This window comes from Tyto alba, unplaced genomic scaffold, assembly GCF_018691265.1.
Source record: "Tyto alba isolate M040663 unplaced genomic scaffold, T.alba_DEE_v4.0 Super-Scaffold_45, whole genome shotgun sequence".
Classification (NCBI taxonomy): Eukaryota; Metazoa; Chordata; class Aves; order Strigiformes; family Tytonidae; genus Tyto; species Tyto alba.
The window spans coordinates 1,269,065-1,287,657 of record NW_024881321.1 but is presented as its reverse complement, the minus strand read 5'-3'; the positions used below and the strand labels follow the sequence as shown (position 1 = coordinate 1,287,657).

The 18,593-nt window shown below is 49.9% G+C and overlaps 1 protein-coding gene across 2 annotated transcripts in view; it reads left to right on the top strand.

Annotated features, from left to right (window-relative positions):
- Positions 1-16,482, top strand: part of LOC104356948 (thrombospondin type-1 domain-containing protein 1) — a 28,279-nt gene extending 11,797 nt beyond the window's left edge. Inside the window, exons 3-5 of one of the 2 annotated variants that reach the window (XM_033000230.2) lie at positions 12-977; positions 9,690-9,848; positions 14,287-16,482. In XM_033000230.2, the coding sequence (XP_032856121.2) occupies positions 12-977; positions 9,690-9,848; positions 14,287-15,662 (2,501 nt within the window). In that variant the 3' untranslated portion in view covers positions 15,663-16,482. The remainder of the gene's footprint in view (positions 1-11; positions 978-9,689; positions 9,849-14,286) is intronic. The other variant, XM_033000231.2, reaches the window with a different exon arrangement.
- Positions 16,483-18,593: the final 2,111 nt, after the last annotated feature.

Sequence of the window (18,593 nt, the reverse complement as noted above, 5' to 3'; positions counted from 1 at the left end):
TTTCCTTTCAGTTCTCGGCGAAGCGGAGTATCTCCTGTTGGAGCGCCCAGGTCATGTAGCCTTCAGCAACGACACAGTGTCTGTGGAGTATCAGTACTACAGTGGTGGTAATGTGACAGCAGAGCATCTGTCCATCCTGCTGCTGGATGCCAGCACCAACGCGATAATTGCAAAAAAACAGCTTCCAGCAAATCAGTCCCAGGGGAGGGTAGAGTTTGAGTGTTTCCATTTCAGGAGTGCTGGGGACTTCTTGTTCAGAATGGTCTCTGCCAGCGATAACAGCAGTGCTGTCCAGTGGAGCAGAAGCGGCGTGCCCCCCCTCCGTGTGGAGTGGCCTGTATTTCACATTGATTTGAACAAGAGTTCGGAGGTGCTTGGGAGCTCCCTCCAGGTTGGCCTTTTTACAAATGAGCAGTTGTGTGCCGTGAATGAGACAGTGGTTTCACTGGATGTGATATTCACCACCACCCTTTATGACTTTGGAAGAGTGAGCTCTGATGAGACTCTGGGCGTTAGAACTAGCAAAGGAATCCCGCTGTCTAGGTCCCAGTGGGTGGAGTTTGATTGCCCACCCGTTGGTCAAGAAACATACATCACTGTGTTACTGAAATCATTAGAAACACATTCCATCATTGCCTCCATAGGACCCATAGATCTCCTCCACAAATTTGGATACAGACTGGTTGTGGCACCAGAAGCAACGTGCAAAACTTTGGTTCAGGTCTTCGTAGTCTCTCCGCCGTGCGCTTCTATCAGCGGAAAAATTGTTGTCTATAAAGAGGCTCTCAAGCATCCTAGTCAAAGAACAACTTGGCTGTATGAAACCACCGTTCACCCAGGAGACAACAGGACAGAATTTAACTGCACTTTATTTGATGTGGGAAAGAACAAATACTGCTTTGACCTCTTTAATTTCTCAAGCCGAAGCCATTTCCCAACAAGAGTTAAGGCGTGTATGATGATCCAACGGAATATGGGTTTGTACTGGTGTTTGTCCTCTTTTAGCCCAAATCAGCACTCTTCCCAGCCAACATGGGTAATGATAAATAGGTTTGATGGTGTTGTCTCCTACTGAGTAGCTACTTTTTGGGTCTCCTACACCAGACAAAATAGTTGTAATGTCATATGCAGATAGGAACAAGATGGAGTAGAGTGTTACACAGAAGCATACACGAGGACATTTGGTAACAAAATGCCACTCTGGTGGCTTAAAACCGCACTAAGTTAACACTAAGTACCAACCAAAACCATCTGGGGCATTCTGAATGATGTATCTATCTAGTCTGGGTAAAACTGAAATTTTCCCTCTCGGTGAGGTAAGAAGCTACTGCAGTAGCCGGGGCCCACTGGAGACACTAAAGGTGGGAGTAGTCTTACCTACATCCGAGTACCTAAAAGCCAAAGGCCCAACATTAAGTAGTGTAGTTTTTTAGCTGAGAGAGACAGGCATCTCACAAGGTGATTCATGGGTTTAGAAGATTCATCCTCACCTAGGTGTCTTTTTTTTTTCTCTAGCCAATTTGCTGTAGGAGTTCAGAGTCCTACCTGTGAGATACACAAATTTTGGTGAAATGAATCAGGATTTGGCTGTAGGGAAAGACACTGTCGTGTCACTAGGACAGCTTGCAGGTTTTTCAAGCAGCCTTTCAAGACATGTCTCTGCTGCTTAAAACACCAGGGTGCATTTTCTGACCCATGAGGCCACCTGACAGATCACGGGTCACATTTATACAGTTAAACTTTTGCTCTCAGGAAAGACTAGAATCATGCAAACTGCCAACCAGGGACGGTTTGTGCTCTGTGTAGTCCTTTGAGCCATGACCAGACGTGATCTGGGAGAGTGCTGGTTGGCAGAAGCCAAAACCGTGTCCAGGAGTATGAATGGTCATGGTTAACAAGTGCTCATAGTTAAGTATGATCACAAGACAGAGCTCGAGCATATTCCTCAGCCCTCTTTGAGGAAAATTTATACATTCTATTTATATATCTTATGCAGCTGTAGCTTCAGAGGTGGCAATCCATGTTTTGGCAGCCTACGAATCACAGTAGCATGGCAGAGGAAGGACATGAGCCACACGTCCTTCTCATCCCTCATTTGTTGAAGACAACCAGAGTGAGGGATGGGCTGTATGGGCACCAGGGGATTGGGGTTGGGTCGGGTTGGGTCAGGTTGTGTTGCCTTACACCCCGGAACGGTAAAGTAAATCTCGCTTGGGACAGGCTCGTATCCATAGGTAAGGAATTAGGCTTTCCCATCCCCATGCCTCGAAGGGTTTGGGTTGGAGGGTTTGAGATGCACGCCGTTTTGTGCACCTCCCCACCCTGGTCTCCCTGAAAAGGACGTGCAGGAACTGAAGCCAAAAAGGGGTTGTTGGGCTTCATGGGCAGGCATCTGAGGGGGATCATCAGGAGTGTGGGACACGCTCCATAGCATGCAGTCCAGACACAGCCCACCTTAATCAGGTTCCTGGTATCCTGTGGTGTTACTTTGTACTATCATAAATTCTAGAACTGTTAGCTGTTTAATTAACACTCTGTACTAAAGATGACCTCTATTTTCACCACATGCCAAACTCTGTAAGTAGTTCTCTTCATCTTAACTTCCCATCTGCGTTCTCTGTTGGCACTCTCTCTTCCTTTGGCATAAGAAAGTCTATCTAAAAATGAAAGCATAGTATTTTCATAATGGAGGTAATTCTCAAGGAAAAAGGAAGAGAGAATTCTAATTCTTTCTCTGCGCTTGGGTGGTAGGTTACACTGATAGGATCTAGATAATTACCCTGACAGATGAATACCTAGGATATGACATAGAAATGTTTCTGTGCTCAATATTTGACTGTTTTAATTGATGAGATCCACCTTAGGCAATGGCTCCCTGCAATCTGCTTTGTTTCCTTGGGATCCCCAGTAGCACCGTGCTTACAGCTGCGGTCAAAAGAATCAGGCTGTGCCTGTGAAGAACGGAGTTAAGTCAATAGCTGCCAGGTTAGAAGCGTCAAACCTACAAAGCTGATGAAAGCGAAACCACACCGCGTAGCCATAAATAAAATGTCAGCCTGAAATTAATTAGACTGCAGCGCATCTGACTCCGCGCCCGTGTCTGCGAGACTTCAAAGCCCGCAGGCAGCGTTTGGAAGGAGGGGGGTGTGCTGGCAGGGGTGCAGCCAGGCCGGGCAGAGCGAAGCCGCGCTGGCCACCCGCCTCCCGCCTGCTCCGGGAAGCCCTCAGCCCGCTGCGGGGCACCTGAGGCAGCCTGCCCGGCCCCAGACCCCGGAGAGCTGCCCCTGCGAAACGTGCGCCTGCTGCGCAACGGCCCCTTATTTTCTGCTCTGGACTTCTTGAGCCCCCGCGGTTTCGTACAAGGAGAGGGGATAAATCCTCTAGCCTGGGCTCCTGTGCAGCGTGGGCCCATCGCTTTTCATCCTGGCGTTGAATCCCACGGCTGCTCTTGGGATTTGACTGAGGCTTAATCCTACGGAGGGTTATCCAGTCTTTTGGTGAAGGCACCACGAAACAGAGATCTTTCTGGTAATTTCTCTTAATTTTTTTTGGTTTTTGAAAGGGAAGCTCTGTGTTTCATGACTAAAGCTCATCTAGCTTCATCCCTTAGTGACTGGCTCTTAGCTCTGCTGCTCTCTGCTAGAGGAGACAGCTGTTTCCTATCCACGGTCTTCCCCCGCAAAGGCGTTTGTACATCCAGATCGTCTCAGTCCTTCCAGATTATCTCAGTGTTCTTTTTAATAAACTGAAAAGATTGAGTCTTTAATTGGAAAGGATTTTCTTCAGGATTTGATTAATTTTCTGGCTCTCTTTGGTTCCATTTCCATTATTTTAAACATTCCTTTTTATTTGCCAACAGAGGTACCAGCTTTGGGTGCTGTGTTCAGACATCTTCCTCACCGGTGCTGCTTCAGCAGTGGCACTCTCCTTACTTATCCCTACCTCTGCTTTCATGCCACGGATTTCATTAGCTACTTTTGCCATAATTTTACACTCAAAGCTCCCCTTGAGATGTTTTTGTGTATGACCTTTCAGTATGTAGTCTGCCATCCTGCAGGTACAATTTGTATTCCCCCTTCCTACGTTTTGCATTTTGCTTATTTATGATCTACTTTGCTCGAGTTATCCTAACATAACAAGTATTCTGTGTTGCTCCATACAACTGCACTATCTACTTATGTCATCACGAGTGACATATTTTCTCAGTAATGATTTTATATTTATTTTTGTGTCAACTAGGCAAGCATTGTAAAGCAGTGAGCGTTATACTAATCCTTTTGGAATATCTCCAAATGCATTCCCACCCGGTGATGGTTTTCTGCTGACAGTTGCATATCAAATCTGTCACTCAGCCAGTTCTTGCTTCATTTAGCATATGCTCTATTATTGTGAAGCAGAGATATTGTCTTGTAAAAGATCAAAGCTCCTAAATCATTAAAATTAGTTTCATCCAAACCACAGAGGATGAGATAAAAGATTATTTTGCCACACCCATTTTCCATAGATCAGACATCAGTTATATTACTGACCCTTTGTCAGTCCTGCTCTTTACTTCTCTTTCCAGCCAGGTTTAGTGCAGCCTGTGGAATAGGAATCTGGCTGGTGTCTGGAGTAGGAAGGAGAAGGCTCTCAGTGGCCCTGAGTGGGCCAGGGCAGCAGCTCTTTCAGCCCAGGCCATCATAGAATGGTTTGGGTTGGAAGGGACCTTAAAGAGCATCCAGTCCCACTGCCATGCCCCGGGCAGGGCCCCCTTCCCCCAGCCCAGGGGGCTCCCAGCCCCGTCCAACCTGGCCTTGAACCCTTCCAGGGAGGGGGCACCCACAGCTGCTCTGGGCACCCTGGGCCAGCGCCTCACCCCCTGCACATTAAAGGATTTCTTCCTCATATCTGATCTAAATCTCCCCTCTTTCAGTTTAAAACTGTTACCCCTCACCCTGTCACTGCACCCCCTGATCCAGAGTCCCTCCCCCCCTCTCCTGCCCCCCCTTTAAGCCCTGGGAGGCCGCTCGAAGGTCCCCCCGGAGCCTTCTCTTCTCCAGGCTGACCCCCCCCAACTCTCTCAGCCCGGCCTCCCACGGGAGCTGCTCCAGCCCCCCCAGCATCTCCGTGGCCTCCTCTGGCCCCACTTGAGCAGGTCCATGTCTTTCTCATACCGGAGGCCCCAGAGCTGGATGCAGCACTCCAGAACATCAGCTTCGGAATGAGCGTCACAAAAAAGCATGCGCTATCTAAGACTGTGTAGATATCTATTAAAAGTGGAGAGTATGTGTATTAAATGTGAGCCAGGACTTGTGCAGCTTTCTGTAGACTCCAACTGGAGAACCTGTGAAAAAACAACAGCGGGATGTGAGTCACTCCATTCATCTCAGTGGGGTGTTAACTGTTTCACACAGGTGACTTAGGGTCACGCAGCTAATTTTTTCCCTGTGTTTTGACAGGATTATTTGAATGTCTAAGGTATGAAACGCTGTTGGGTCATCTTGCCCAACAACAGACGCTTTTCAGGCTCGTTCTTTTCAATGCTTTTTCCTGTGCTTTGCTTATCTGGGATTTAAGTGTGCCCAGCTGTGAGACTTCTGCATTCCTTAGAAGGATGGTCCATGCCCTAGCCTGTTTCCCACTTGAAACATTCAGGATGAGACTGATAAAATCAATCAGTAATGCTACAGCGTAGAAAGGGGCATATTTTCTTCATATTGCTAGTGTTAATTAACTTTTACAGTTCTTAGTTAGACTCCAGAGACCGTTTTCAACTTTGGTGTGACTCCCAGTGAAGTCTTTTGCACTTGACAACAGCAGAGATTAATGTTGTTCATCTGACTTTTGCTAACTGTCAAAAAAAGCTATTGGGAGGTCAGCAGGGCACAAGGAGCCCTTTTTCAGCACAGGGAAAGAGGAAGATAGAGGAAGAGGAAGACCTTCTGCAGGGAAAAGTGGTTAGTAAGGGAGGAGAGGAGTAAGTGGGGTATCTGTGGGTCTGGCAGGGATATATACAACTTGCATCAAATTCCTGCTCCCTGAATAAGACTGTATGAGTCAGACCTGCCTGTCTCTAGGAAAATCTGGGAACCGATTAGCTCTAATGCCTGAATCTGTACCTGGCTTGCATTTATTTAGAAACGGGCAGATGCAGGGGGATCCAGCTATGGCAGGGCTGGTTTGTACCCCATCCGCGTCTCCTGTGTCAGTGAATGTGTCATCTCCACACCCCCAGCATTTTAGGAGTAAGTTGGGTGCTGTGGACTCATGGGGATAGCTCTTAGCTTCTCAAAAAAATTTTTTAGGCTGTGCCTCCGCAGTTCTTAAAGATGCCTGTTTGTGGGGAAGAAACTGTAATTTGCCCAGGTGAAGTCTAGGCTTTCTTCCTTTAAAGAGATCCTTGTCCTTTTGTTGTCCGAATTAGGAACCTGTTGGAGCATGCCACCATTTCAGTGCACCCAGGCTTCATTTCCATGGAAATAGAGAAATACAGAATGGGTGAGAAGGATGTTTTCCTAGGTCTTATCCAAACACCACTACAATGTGTGTACACCCAGCTTTGGGACCTAAAAACTGATCCCAGCTCCCACAGATACCCTGCAATGCCCTGGGCTGTCATAGGCGTTTACATAAGCCTGTAAATAATTATTGATTTAGTCCCATATCACTGGTCTCGTTGAAGTGCTTAGGACTACCACGTGGGTCAGGCTGGAAGGATGATGCTGAGCATCCCTTGCTGACTGTGCCGTTGGATAGCACTGCATGCTCAAAGTCTTCTGAACAGAGAAGTTTGAGGGGGGATATTTATGCAGAGCAACAATTAACACAGTTAATTGCATTTATCTTTCATGTTGGCAGATCTGCCAACTGTCAGCTATTTCAAACTAACTCATCAGTTAGATGTCTTCATGTTGATAATTGATTCCTCAATTGTATGTGAAAAAATTCACACTTATTAGAGCTAGTTCGCAGTGCGTCCCTTCTGGTTTTTCCCCTGGCGCTTTGGATCCATTTGTCTTAAATGGAGGTTAATCATTTCATTTCCTTGGGGGAGAAAAAACTATGCTTCATTTTCTTTTGCATTCTGGTAATTGCAGGAGGTTGCAGAGCAAGCTGCAGCAGTTTAGATCTCCCATCTTTCATGGGAGCTGGAGCGTTTCCCGCTCTCTTGCTGCTTAAGGTGCATATTCTTGGCCCTAAAGCTATGGGTGCCAGATGTTTTTGCTAAGGAACTTTGTGGCCTCAGCTGAAGCTGAAGTCAGTGAAAAGTGCCCCAGAGCAACGGGCACATCATAGGTTTGTTGTCAAAGTCAGAAAATTACTCATCCTAAACGTTCTTGTATGTTGGAGCCCACGGGCATCAATGCGGAGGCTGCTGAGCACCCTCCAGTATCACCAGTATTAGCACAGGAGGCAACCAGAACCTTTCTGGATCTGTCTGTATATCTGACTGTGATTAATACAGTTAAATGAGCGGGAAATGAGGATGGAGGGAAATGAGCTAGCTCACACACTGAAAATTATGGCAGGGACTCACCAAGCTTCTCACATGAGGTAGTCTACAAGGAGGTAGGTGCTTCTCCGGCTAGCCTGCCTCCCTCTGCCAGTGGTGAGGGATGCTGCTGGGGTCTTTCATGACACTGATACCAAGAAGAGTGTCAGGAGATGCTCAAATACTGTGATATTATTAAGTCTTTTGGAGGAGGGATCAGTGAGCCCTTGACTGACTGTTGATTGTGGCCATTTCTGATTGCCGCCCTCACCAATAGCTCTGCTCACTTGCTGATTTGATTTAGTAGCTATCCAGTGTCTGTACCTTTGAAGGACTCGTATCCCAGCAGACTTCCTCAGCCGCCCCTCCTTGGCATCCTCGGACTCCCTTTCCCCCTGACACCACACATCATCCAGTCTGGCTCTGTTTCACGCTTCACTGGCGCAGCTGCAAATGGGAAGAAGAGTGCGGAAGCTCAGCCTGCCTCTGAGCTCCTCTCCCCTGCTATAGCAGCTCTCCAGCTCCGGAGACGCGAGAGCAGAAAGGTGCCCAAAGTCAAAGAGAGCCCCGGGATCGTGGATATCGCAATATTGCGGCAGAATCAGTGGCAGGTACCCAGGGAGGTCACTTGGTGGTGTGTGGGCTTCAAACCGCAGCGCGGCCGGGGTGTTCCGCCGTGCCCGTCCCCGCTCCGCGCTGGGCGAGGCAGACGTGCTCCAGCACGCCCGCACACAGACGTGAGTGGGTGTGTGCCCACACACGCCTGACGGGCCTTGGCCGACAGCACCAGCGTAAAGCTTAAAACCTCCGGGCCCCAGCCTGCAGCGCAAGTGGGTGCCTGCACCCGGGAGAGCAGCCCCGCTGGCTCTGTTAGGCTGCTCGCATTAACGTGATTCATACTGGCGCGTTCACAGAAATTTGTAGGACAGGGCCCAAAGCAGTTGAAATTTCATGTTTATTCAAACGCAGCTGTATTTATTTTTGTCCGAGACTTTTAAAAAGAATAACTCGCTCTGACAATACGGCAACCAATATAACATGAAATCATAAAGGCATTTCCAGCTGTGCAGCGCCGTCTGGTCCTTTGACATTGTAACTCGGCCACTGATGAGGAGCTCAGGGGCACGCTAGCAGCAAAACAAATGTGTAATAAAATCAAAGATCATGACCTATGTTGGCAGTAGCAACACCATCAATTATTTAAAAGAGCAAATTTTAACAAACCTAATCAGCTTTTTTTTTTTTTTTTTGTTATAACTGATTTTCCACCTTATCTGTGAGCAGTGAAATGGAGTTAAGTGGTCTACTGGTTTTCTTTCTGGCAGATTTCAAAACCAGGCCACCAAATCAACTGACCCACAGGAGGGTCCCCAGGGTTTTTGTCCTCTAAGATTGCACCTGGGCTCATGCATTAGTTTGGAATTTAAAGTTGTGGTCCTGCTTCAGTGTCACAGCTGTCAGATACGGGCAGGAACAGTCCCTTTCTCTCTCTGGGTTCTCGCTGCCGTTGAGTTTGAGTGTAGGATGTTGTCTAAGCAAAGGAGGGATTTCATTACACGTTAAAAAATGATAATGTTTGAGGTAACATTAGAACCTGAGTCTGCCTCCACTTAAAATAAATAAATGAACCTGCAAAATTTCATCTTGAGTTAATTGCCTAACCATAAGCAGTAAAACAACAGGGACCTGTAAGCTGTCAAATGTATGATTCAATAACATGTTTGTGTGCTGAGAAGATAATAAAGGGAAAAAACAATATTACCGTTTCATTAGGCCTTGTAGGCTTATCCTCCTTTCACAGTCATATAAATCAGGAGTAACCACACTTAAGTCAATGAAGTTATCCTGCTGTAAAAGCACAATTTGTCAGTCAGGAATTGGATGACTATATAAATTACTAACCCATTCCAAAGATTTGTGGATTAATTTTCATTTGCTGTTGTTCCAGGCAGAACCTGCCTGCCAACTGACTGACCACTGTGTTTCTGGCTGGCACTGGAATGAAAAAAGGAAAACAAAAAGTGGGAGCTTTGCCCCAGCCTCTGATGGGAACAGGAGCACGTCCCTCGATGCTGCTTGCTCCTCTTTTGGTGTTGCCGTTTGCATTGTTTAGCTATTTATTGCTGTTTTTTCTTAAAGAAAAGAAGGCAAATAGCTGTGCCTTTAAAGGCAGGGTGGCGGACACATTCCTCAGTGCTGTGAGCTTGTGTATTTGCAGAAACGTGGAGCCCGTGGCAGCCCTGGAGCCCCTGCAGCGTCACCTGTGGGGATGGTGTCCGGGAGCGCTTCCGAGAGTGCCTCGCCTCCTCGCCGGCAAAACCAGGCTGCGCTGGATCCCCGAGGGAGACTTCCTTGTGCTCGCTGGAGGAGTGTGTGGGTGGGTAGCTCTGCTGTCCTCTTCCCTGCTGTTGCGTGTCTGCCCTGGCAAAAGCAAAGGGTCCGTTATTAGAAGGGCTCTGTAAAATGGAAGCAGCCGATCTCTCCTTCAGACATGCTGATTCGGGGGGGACGTCACACTCCCGCGGTTGATGGAGGAGGGAGGGAGCCTACGTGCACTCGAGGGACAGCTGGAGATAGGGCTCCAAGGCATAAGGAGATTTCTGAATGCTGTGGGTGGCGTGGAAGGGTTTGAAAATCTCCAGCATGTCCAGGGAGAGGAGAAGGGCTGAAGGAGAGATCTTGGGGCTAGCAGAACATGTTCAGCAGAGAAGGCCAAAAGCTCCAGGCAGTGGAAACCTGTTAAAAAGTGAAAACCTATTAAAACAGGTGTGGCTCCAGCTGGCACCTGTGGTGTGAGGTTCCCGTTCTGGGGGTTTTTTGAGGTGGCAGTGCCGGGTCTCCCCCTGCTCCAGTCTGCTGTTGGCCAGTGACAGGGCAGGCTGGCTGGTGCAGACGGGTGGCAAGTGGGTGCGGATGCAGGAGGCTTGAGCCTCCTGTAAGGTGCGAGGGGGTTACAGCAGCCACGTGGCCCCCAGTGAGACTGGATGAGGCTGTGCCAGCACCATAGTTCGGGGGCTTGCAGCCAGCATGAGGGGCAGGAGAAGTGGCCTCTTCCAGTGGGGTGCGGGTGCTCAGTCCATGCAAAACCTTTGCTTTTTGCAAACTCCGGTGCTGATGCCAAGGGGCCCCGAAGGTCCGTCTTCTCAGAAACTGGCTGATCTGCAAGCTCCCGTGCCTTTGTGTCCCACAGGTGCCCCGGCGGGCAGGGATGGAAAAGGGAAGGTGCCCAGGGACTGTGCGGGCTTCTAGGCTCTCAGACTGTAATTTAACAGGTATTTGAAACGGTTGCAAAGTGAGCACTGCCTTACCCCTTGCTTTGGCTGCTTCCCTGCACTTCCTTGCGCTGGCCAAAGTGCGGTGTGGGGAACTGGAATGGAGCCAGCTGAAAGATGGACCATTTAAGGATGTGGGGAAGTTGTTTGTCACATGGCCACTGCAATGCTTGTGCCACCGAGAAGGGAAGGACAGGAGAGGGGGAGAATGTGTAGCTGGGGCAGGAAGAAGGCAGGACTGCTTTTCTGATGGAGGTGTTGGCTTGAACCAGCTTCAGGGTGTGTGTTGAGTGAAGGCCTCAGAAGTATGCAGGCAGGACTAAAATGCATTGTGGGGCACTGTAAGAAATGGGTTGTGTTGAACAAATAAAGGGTCAGGTGAAGGGAAAATTAAAAAAACTGTAGTCTGTCAAACCAGGTGTTGCATTTTGTCAGTGTTCATACAGCACTTGGGATGTTTTAACAGTTTGTTGGTAAAGCGTCTGATGTTTTTAATGACTGGAAAATGTTGGCCATGTGGGTTTGCTTATTTTGTAAAGCTGCAAGCACAAGCAGAGAGGAGCAGCTCGGATGTTTAGGGCCCCAGCTTAAAGCTAATGCCCCGTTCTAGGACTGGTTGCCTTCTCTGTGCCAAACTCTGCCAGGTTGCTGCGGGCAATAACGCCACCAGCGAGACACAGTGGGGTTGTTGGTGTTTTTCTAAAGCTGCTGCTGGCCTGTGATATTCCGGGCCCCCTGTGACCTGCTGGAAGGATATGTCTGTAAGTATGGTATTTATCTTGGCTCCTCACCTGCCAGCTTCACCCCACTCCTCTGGAGCTTAGAGAGCAGTGCCAGTGCACAGAGCTCCCCGGAGCAGGATCCGTGCACGCGGAGCACGTGCTGGACACGTGAGTTGTGCATGTGCCTTGCTTTACGTGCACAGAAGGGACAGGCCTCTCTGGTGCTTCTCGGAGCTGTCGCTCTTCCCATGCAGGTGGGCAGCTGTGTAAGGCATGTGATGGTTTCTGGGGAGGTCAGCCGTCCCCTGCACACAGAATGCAACGTGCCTGGGGCAGTCTGCTTGGAGTTACTGCCTGACAGCACGCAGCAGCTCTGGACAATCCTCAAATCCCAGCGAGGTCTCTAGGTTCATCAAGAAGGTTCGTATAGAGAAAACACAGATGGACAGGAGGATTGCGTCTGCACCCATTGCCGTGGGATCATCTGGAGGAATTCCCTCACTTCTCTCTTGCCCATGGTTTCTGATCTTCCCGCTCCCACATCAGGCAGCTGCCTTTACAGAATCACCTACATGGTTTCATCTTGTTGAATCTTAGGTTGCTCGAGAAGTGACTTGACACTGACCTTACGGTGTTCACCTGCTGCTTGATCTCCAGCTGGGAGCGTCACCCTTCCCACCCCTGGCTGTCTGCACCTTTCTGAAGCAGGCAAGCTTTTTTTTCAGCATAACGATGTTTGCAGTCATTAGTCCAGCAGGTGGAGCAAATGGCTGAATAAATGAAACCAGCACCCAGCCCAGGGGCAGAGGTAGATGCGGTGGAGGGAGAAGCAAACCTAAGTGATTAAGTCCTGTTTTGAACCTCTCTGTTTGCTGACTATTAGCTTTCAGCTCCAAACAATACAGCACAGTGTGCGTTACAGATAGAAAGCAGAGTCTTTAGAAAATAACTGTGAGCAAACAGGACTGAGAGAAGGATGAGCAATGAGTGAATTGCTCTGCTGCCGTGGTACTGAGCAGAGCAAATGCTGGTCCTGCCTTCTTCCCTGAGGCCCGTGTGTTCACTCCTGCTCGGGCCCCAGCGTGGCAGTGCTCTGTGCTCTGCCGCGGCGGCACTGGGCTGAATGCAATGCTAGAGATCCTCCAGAAACGTTTCAGCAGGCAGCAGCCTTGTTCTTTAGGCTGCTGTCGAACTCTGAGAGTGACGTGGAGATCAAAGTTCATCTGATGGTGGGATTTTTCAAAGGGCTTGGGGCTGTCAGGTCGGCCTGGGTCAAAGAGTTGGATCTCCTGCCCATCCCAGCACCCTGCGTGTCTGTTACTGCAGCGGCCTGAGACCTTCTGGCCTGTGTTCCTCAGTGCATTTGTGCATCCTGCACACTTAATACCAAGTGCTACCAGCTTGCTGTTGAATGAGGGCTCTTCTGGATTATGGGAAGTACATGGCATCTGCTTCTCATTATTCTGCAGACATATATCTTATGCCTGGACGGTCACTGTGGTGCAGGCAGGAGCACCTGCCAAGTTTTACATCGGGCTGTCTGTCACTCTGATGGAAGCCTTTGGGTTCTGGATAAAACGAGAGACTGGGGCAGGGTTGTTAAGTGGTTCTGTTTGAGCTCGTAGCTTCATGGCCAGCTCTTATCAGCTACAACTGAGCAGCCTTGTTCTCTGGCAGCATTTTTAAGGCCTTACAGGGCTGATGTTTGGCCACAAGAAACTGGCCAGTGCTAACGCACACTAAAGTTAGCTTGCTGGACTAATTCATCCGCTTTCAGCCATCATGTATTCTGCTCAGGGCTGCCCCTGAAATGCTGGGGACCTTGTCCAGAAAATATAATTATTAATCTCTCATTGGCTCAGCCGTCTGTAATGTGGTGCAGTGGGCAGGTGGGAGGTTTAAATAGGGCTGTGGAAAGCTCGGGGATGTTCACATCACAGGTTAGAGTAATAGAATATCTCTAGCTGGAAGGATCACAAGGACCGTAAGGAGCAGGGAGTCTGACTCAGTACTCCTCACAGGACTACCTAAAAATAAACCATATGATTAAGAGCATCATCCAAACACTCCTTGAGCTCTGACAGATTTGGTGCCGTGACCGCTTCCCTGGGGAGCCCGTTCCAGGGACTGAGCACCCTCTCAGTGAAGAAGTGTTTGCGGAGTGTTCTTCCCTTGTTTGAAGGCCCATTTCCAGTCCACAGCAGAAGAGTGTCCATACTAGAATTCCAGGGGCACCAGAGCCATGACCTTCTCGCTCGGGAGCTTGCTGTGGCGGGAGAAGGTTTCGGCCTCTGGGGCTGTGGCACCAGGCAGTGGTGGGAGAAGCAGCCTCAGAGGACCCCTCGGAAAAGTTAAGCTGCCCCTGCTAGTGCTGCCTCTCTGCTCTTCAAACTCACTGCAATTCTCACACCCACTTAAGCGATCCTAAAAATAATTTTGAAGTGATACCTGAAGTACTAGCCCGGGCTGGGTTATTTTTACCCCTTCTATGTACTTAATTACTTAATGTACTTCATAAAGGAGGGCAAATAGTGTTATGTCATTTGACATGTATTTAGGAATGCCTTATGGAAATGGCAGAACAGGCAAAAGTAATGATTACATTTAAAAGGTCCGTGGGAGCCTTGGTTTAAGAAGATCTATGCCTACCAGTTTGAAGTCATCAGTAGTAAGTCATCTACAATGAGCAAATTTTAATGACAGACGATTTCCTGTACTGTGTTAATTGGTTATTTTTCCTTTGTAGTGAAGTATCCATCCTAAAATACCAAACTGCTGATGACAGTGCAACTCTGACAGACACGTGTGCTCTTTGTTACAGCTATCAAGCCTCCCACCCCACCTTCTGTCCAGCCAGGGGAGGACCAGAAAGCAAATAATATCGTCACCATCACAGGTATCTCCCTATGCTTGTTCATCATCTTTGCCACCGTTCTCATCACCCTCTGGAGGAAGCTCTGCAGAGCTCAGAAGTGCAGCACCGCCGTCCGCCGAAACTCTGTCCACTCCCCCGGCTTCCGGAAGAACTCTGATGAGGAGAACATTTGCCAAGGCAACAAGCAGCGGGACAGCTTCGCCGAAGGAGGGGATGCCCCTGTTAACATTCCTCTGACCTACAGGCGAAGCCTCCAGTTTGCCCAAGAAGATGATGCCTCTGGAAGTGAGAACTTTCAGCCAAACGCCCAAAAAATAATCCCTCCGATTTTCAGCTACCGCCTGGCACAGCAGCAGCTGAAAGAGATGAAGAAGAAGGGCCTGACTGAGACCACCAAGGTGTACCACGTCTCTCAGAATCCCCTCACGGACACGGTGGTTGGTGCTACCACGATGCTTCCCCTGAGCGCAGAAAACCAAGAGGAGGCAGCAGCAAACAAATTTAGGATCAAATCTCCATTTCTGGACCCGCCAGCCAGTCAGCCCAAATTTCTGGGGGAGAGCTCTCACCCTAGGCTGGACTTTCCGTTCTCGCAGGCCAATCCTGCAATGAGCCCTACCCAGACCTTGGTAAGAAGGTCTCATCTCAAGCACCAGGATAACAGAGGGGACCTGTCCGAGAGGGGCTGCCACAGAAACCCACAGTTTAGAAGAACAGCCAGCTTCCACGAAACTAAAAAGGCCAGGCCTTTCAGAGAGAGAAGCATGTCCACCCTTACCCCCCGACAGACCCCTCTCTACAGCTCCAGGACCAGAACGTGGGACCAGGGCTTGGAGGACAGGACGCGGCCAAAACCGAGGAACGTGAATCCAGCTTGTGAAAAGCCGGATCAGCCCCACAGCGCCGTGCCGGGGTGTGAACCTCAGGGCCATGGCACCAAGGGCCACCACAGGGCAGGTCCCCCGGCCAGGAAGCTGGACCTGGCCACTGACCGCCAGCCCCCCGGCCAGGAGAAGGCGGCTGAGAAGCCTGAGCCCGGCCGAAGCAAGAGGGGCCCTTCACCCAACCCCAGAGGCGCGTGGCGGAAGGAAACGGGCTCAGCTGGCAAAGATAATTCCCAGAGAGGCCTAAGTGTGAGCCCTGCCCAGTACCGGAGGGACAAGTGCCAGAGCTTCCCCTTGGACCCTGAGTTTGCGTTTTACGATAATACTACTTTTGGCTTAACGGAGGCAGAGCAGCAGATGGTCGACCTCCCAGGGTATTTTGGCTCAAACGAAGAGGATGAAACAAGTACTTTAAGCATTGAGAAGCTGGTGATCTGAGCGACGCGCTGCGGCCCTGGAGGAGGGGCGTGCGCCGGAGAGGATCTGCCAGGACCTGTCGGCTTCTGGGGGAAGGAGCAGCAGGAATCGTGTCACCTCCGCACAGAGCAGGAGGGAGTAACGCCCCAGGTCTGGCTTGTGGGAACACATGCCTTTCTAATTACCGGAAAGTGCTTCCATATCATTATTTTTTGTATGCATGTGTGTATAACACACACCAAATACCCCGGGAAAGCACGGGCTAGTGAAGGCGTGATGCTGGAATAGCCAATATTTTGCTGCAGAAAGCAGTGGCGTTTCGGGCATCGTAGGTGATGAATGGCACTGATCTAGCCTTTCTCACCTTGCAGACCGCGTACGAGTAGATTACGATGTCCTAAAGCATCCGTTGTCCAGTATCCTCACCCATCTGTCTCAACTAGTGAATCATCTCCGGTTTAGAAAGCAGAGACCTCGAGTTGTGAGCCGTTTTCATCGTTTTTCTGGTAGTCGTTATTGAACTGTGTTGATTTGTTGTAGTTGCTCGAATAAGTCCTATGGTGGTGCTTCTTTCAGCTGGGTGCATGAAAGTGCAAACAACTGATGCTGAATATTTGGAGTGAATTTAAAACTGAGGGGGTATTTTTCATCATTCAAGACTTTGATGTTTTCTTTCTGCCAATATTTATACCAAGAGAACAGTAATGTACAAATGTTTGCAGGAAATGAGTAGAAAAGGGCAAAGGGAGGACAAAGAAAAGGGATGCTCAAATTTTAGTCCTCACAGAAATGTTACTGCAGTATTTAAGCACTTATAAAAAGCAGTGAGAGAACTATCGGATCACCCATCATTTCCATAATCATATTTGCTTTTATTGAATTTTTTTTAATGTAAACAAATTGACAATATTACTACTACAGCAAGCTCAAAATAAATTATGAACAAAACCAGTGAACAACGAATTTATTTGATGAATACTTTCTTCGCAAGCAAAAAGAAAACATAAAACGGCTTGACAACACCTGGTGATCCCCAGAAAATCTTATGGTGAAGCACGAAAGTTACGCTGGGTTTTTCGGTTGTGCTTTAAAACCAGAGATCAAAAATTGGCAGTTACGCACTGCTGCAAGTATTCAGAGCTGGGTTGAAGCCCCAGATAACTACAGAGGCAGAGCTTGGGCCAGCGAGAGTGACTCAGAGACTTTCCTTGCCGTTTTTTCCGGATAAGCGTCTCTTCGGGGAGTTTGCGAAGAGCAGGGCAATGCTATTGGGCAACAGCAGGAGCAGAGGAGGTGCTGCCCGCGGAGGATGGAGTGGGAGAAGGTAGGTTCAGGCAGAGGACTGTCGGCCTTAAAACAACTCTCCCAGAAGGGGCCGAACCCTCTGTGCCCTTTAACCGGCCTGGTGCGTGCGGAGGAGAAATCCGCATGTGCTCAGTTCTCTGGGAGCAGGCTGCTCTCTTTCTCAAAGCCGGCTCTCCGAGCGGAAAGAGAGATTTTCCCAACCCCAGGCGGGTTTTTTTTTTTTTGTGTTTTTGGTTTTTTTTTCCTCTCCCCCCTCCTCCAAACCAACGGCAGTTTTAAAGGGGGAGCAGCGTCGCTGTGCCGTAGCCGCTGCCGTGCCGGGCACGCGGTGGGGAGGGGGCTTTGCTGCGGCGGCCCAGGAGGAGCCAGGCGCGCTCTGCCTTCGCCCGCCGGACTCCGGACCCTCCCCGTTTGGTGGGTACCGGGTGGCAGCCGGTGCCGGAGCGCCGGGGCAATCCTGCTGGCAGGGCGATGGGAGCTCCCTCTTCCCGGGAGCTGCGCCGGCACCGCCGCCTTGTCGACCCGCGTTCAGCCCTTCGGCCCGGCGCCGCGCTTGCACCGGACACGCCTGCCCGTGCCCTCTCAGCTTGAGGAGCTGGTTAAAATGTTGGGAAACATCTCCGCACTGGAGGGCTGGGCCACAGCTAATCAAATGTAACGAGTCTTTAAATTGACTGAAGTGAGCTGGAAACAAGACCTCTGAAGCAGTTGCTGCTCAGGTTACTTACCACCCCTGTGCTGGGGTAAACTCTGCTGTGGGAAGCGCGTTTGCCCTGGAGCAGCGATCTGTCAGCACTGGAAGTACAGGGCTGCGATCTCTCTTTGCAGCTTTGGTGAGCCTCTCAGCACGGGAGACCCCGGGGAAACAGGAGACCGAATGTGCAGCACAGCCACGTTCGGCAGGCATTCCCCTAACCTTGGGTGGGAGTGATTTGAGCAGGGCGGCGGGCCCTCGGGTCGAATAAGTACTCAGCTGGTGGCATTTTACCCACTTACTAAGATCAAGAGGGTTCTGAAAGACTTCCTAGGGTTTGCTGTGGGAGTTGCAGGGTCCTGCGCAGAGCCCTGTGCCCCCCGCGTCTCCCAGGGGGTTCCCGTGTCGCGGGAGGGCTGAGGAGGGGGAGCCTGGCTCTCACCCAGATGTTGCTTCCTCCGACCTTGTCTCAGTGTTGGGCTGCGTCCAGAACAGCGACTGTAACGCTTCAGATGGACTTAGGTACATCTTACCTCTAAGACAGCAAGGCAGACCCCTTCTCTCCCAGCTTTTCAGATCTTGGTCCCTTTTTCTCTCTCTGAGAGACGTTAAAAACCCCACAGTTAACACATCGGGGCTGGCTGAAGGCAGTCCAGCTACAGTGCCTGCCTCTCCGCGTTGACACAGGCTCCGTACCCCGGGCTTCGCATCGCCCGCTGCTCACTCCCAGGGGAACTGGACTGGGTAGCAGTTGTCTAAGCCCTGTTGATTTTGTGTCCGGCTTGATACTCAATTACCAGACGGGTTACAGGCTGCACAACGAACTGTCAAACCACTAGTGGTGTCTCTTTGGTGCGGTAGTTGATTTCCAGCATGCAGAGCTGAGTATCACCAGTCTGTAATTCTCACCCTGCTTCCCTAGCCCTCTGCTGAATACTGGGATGGCGTGTTGT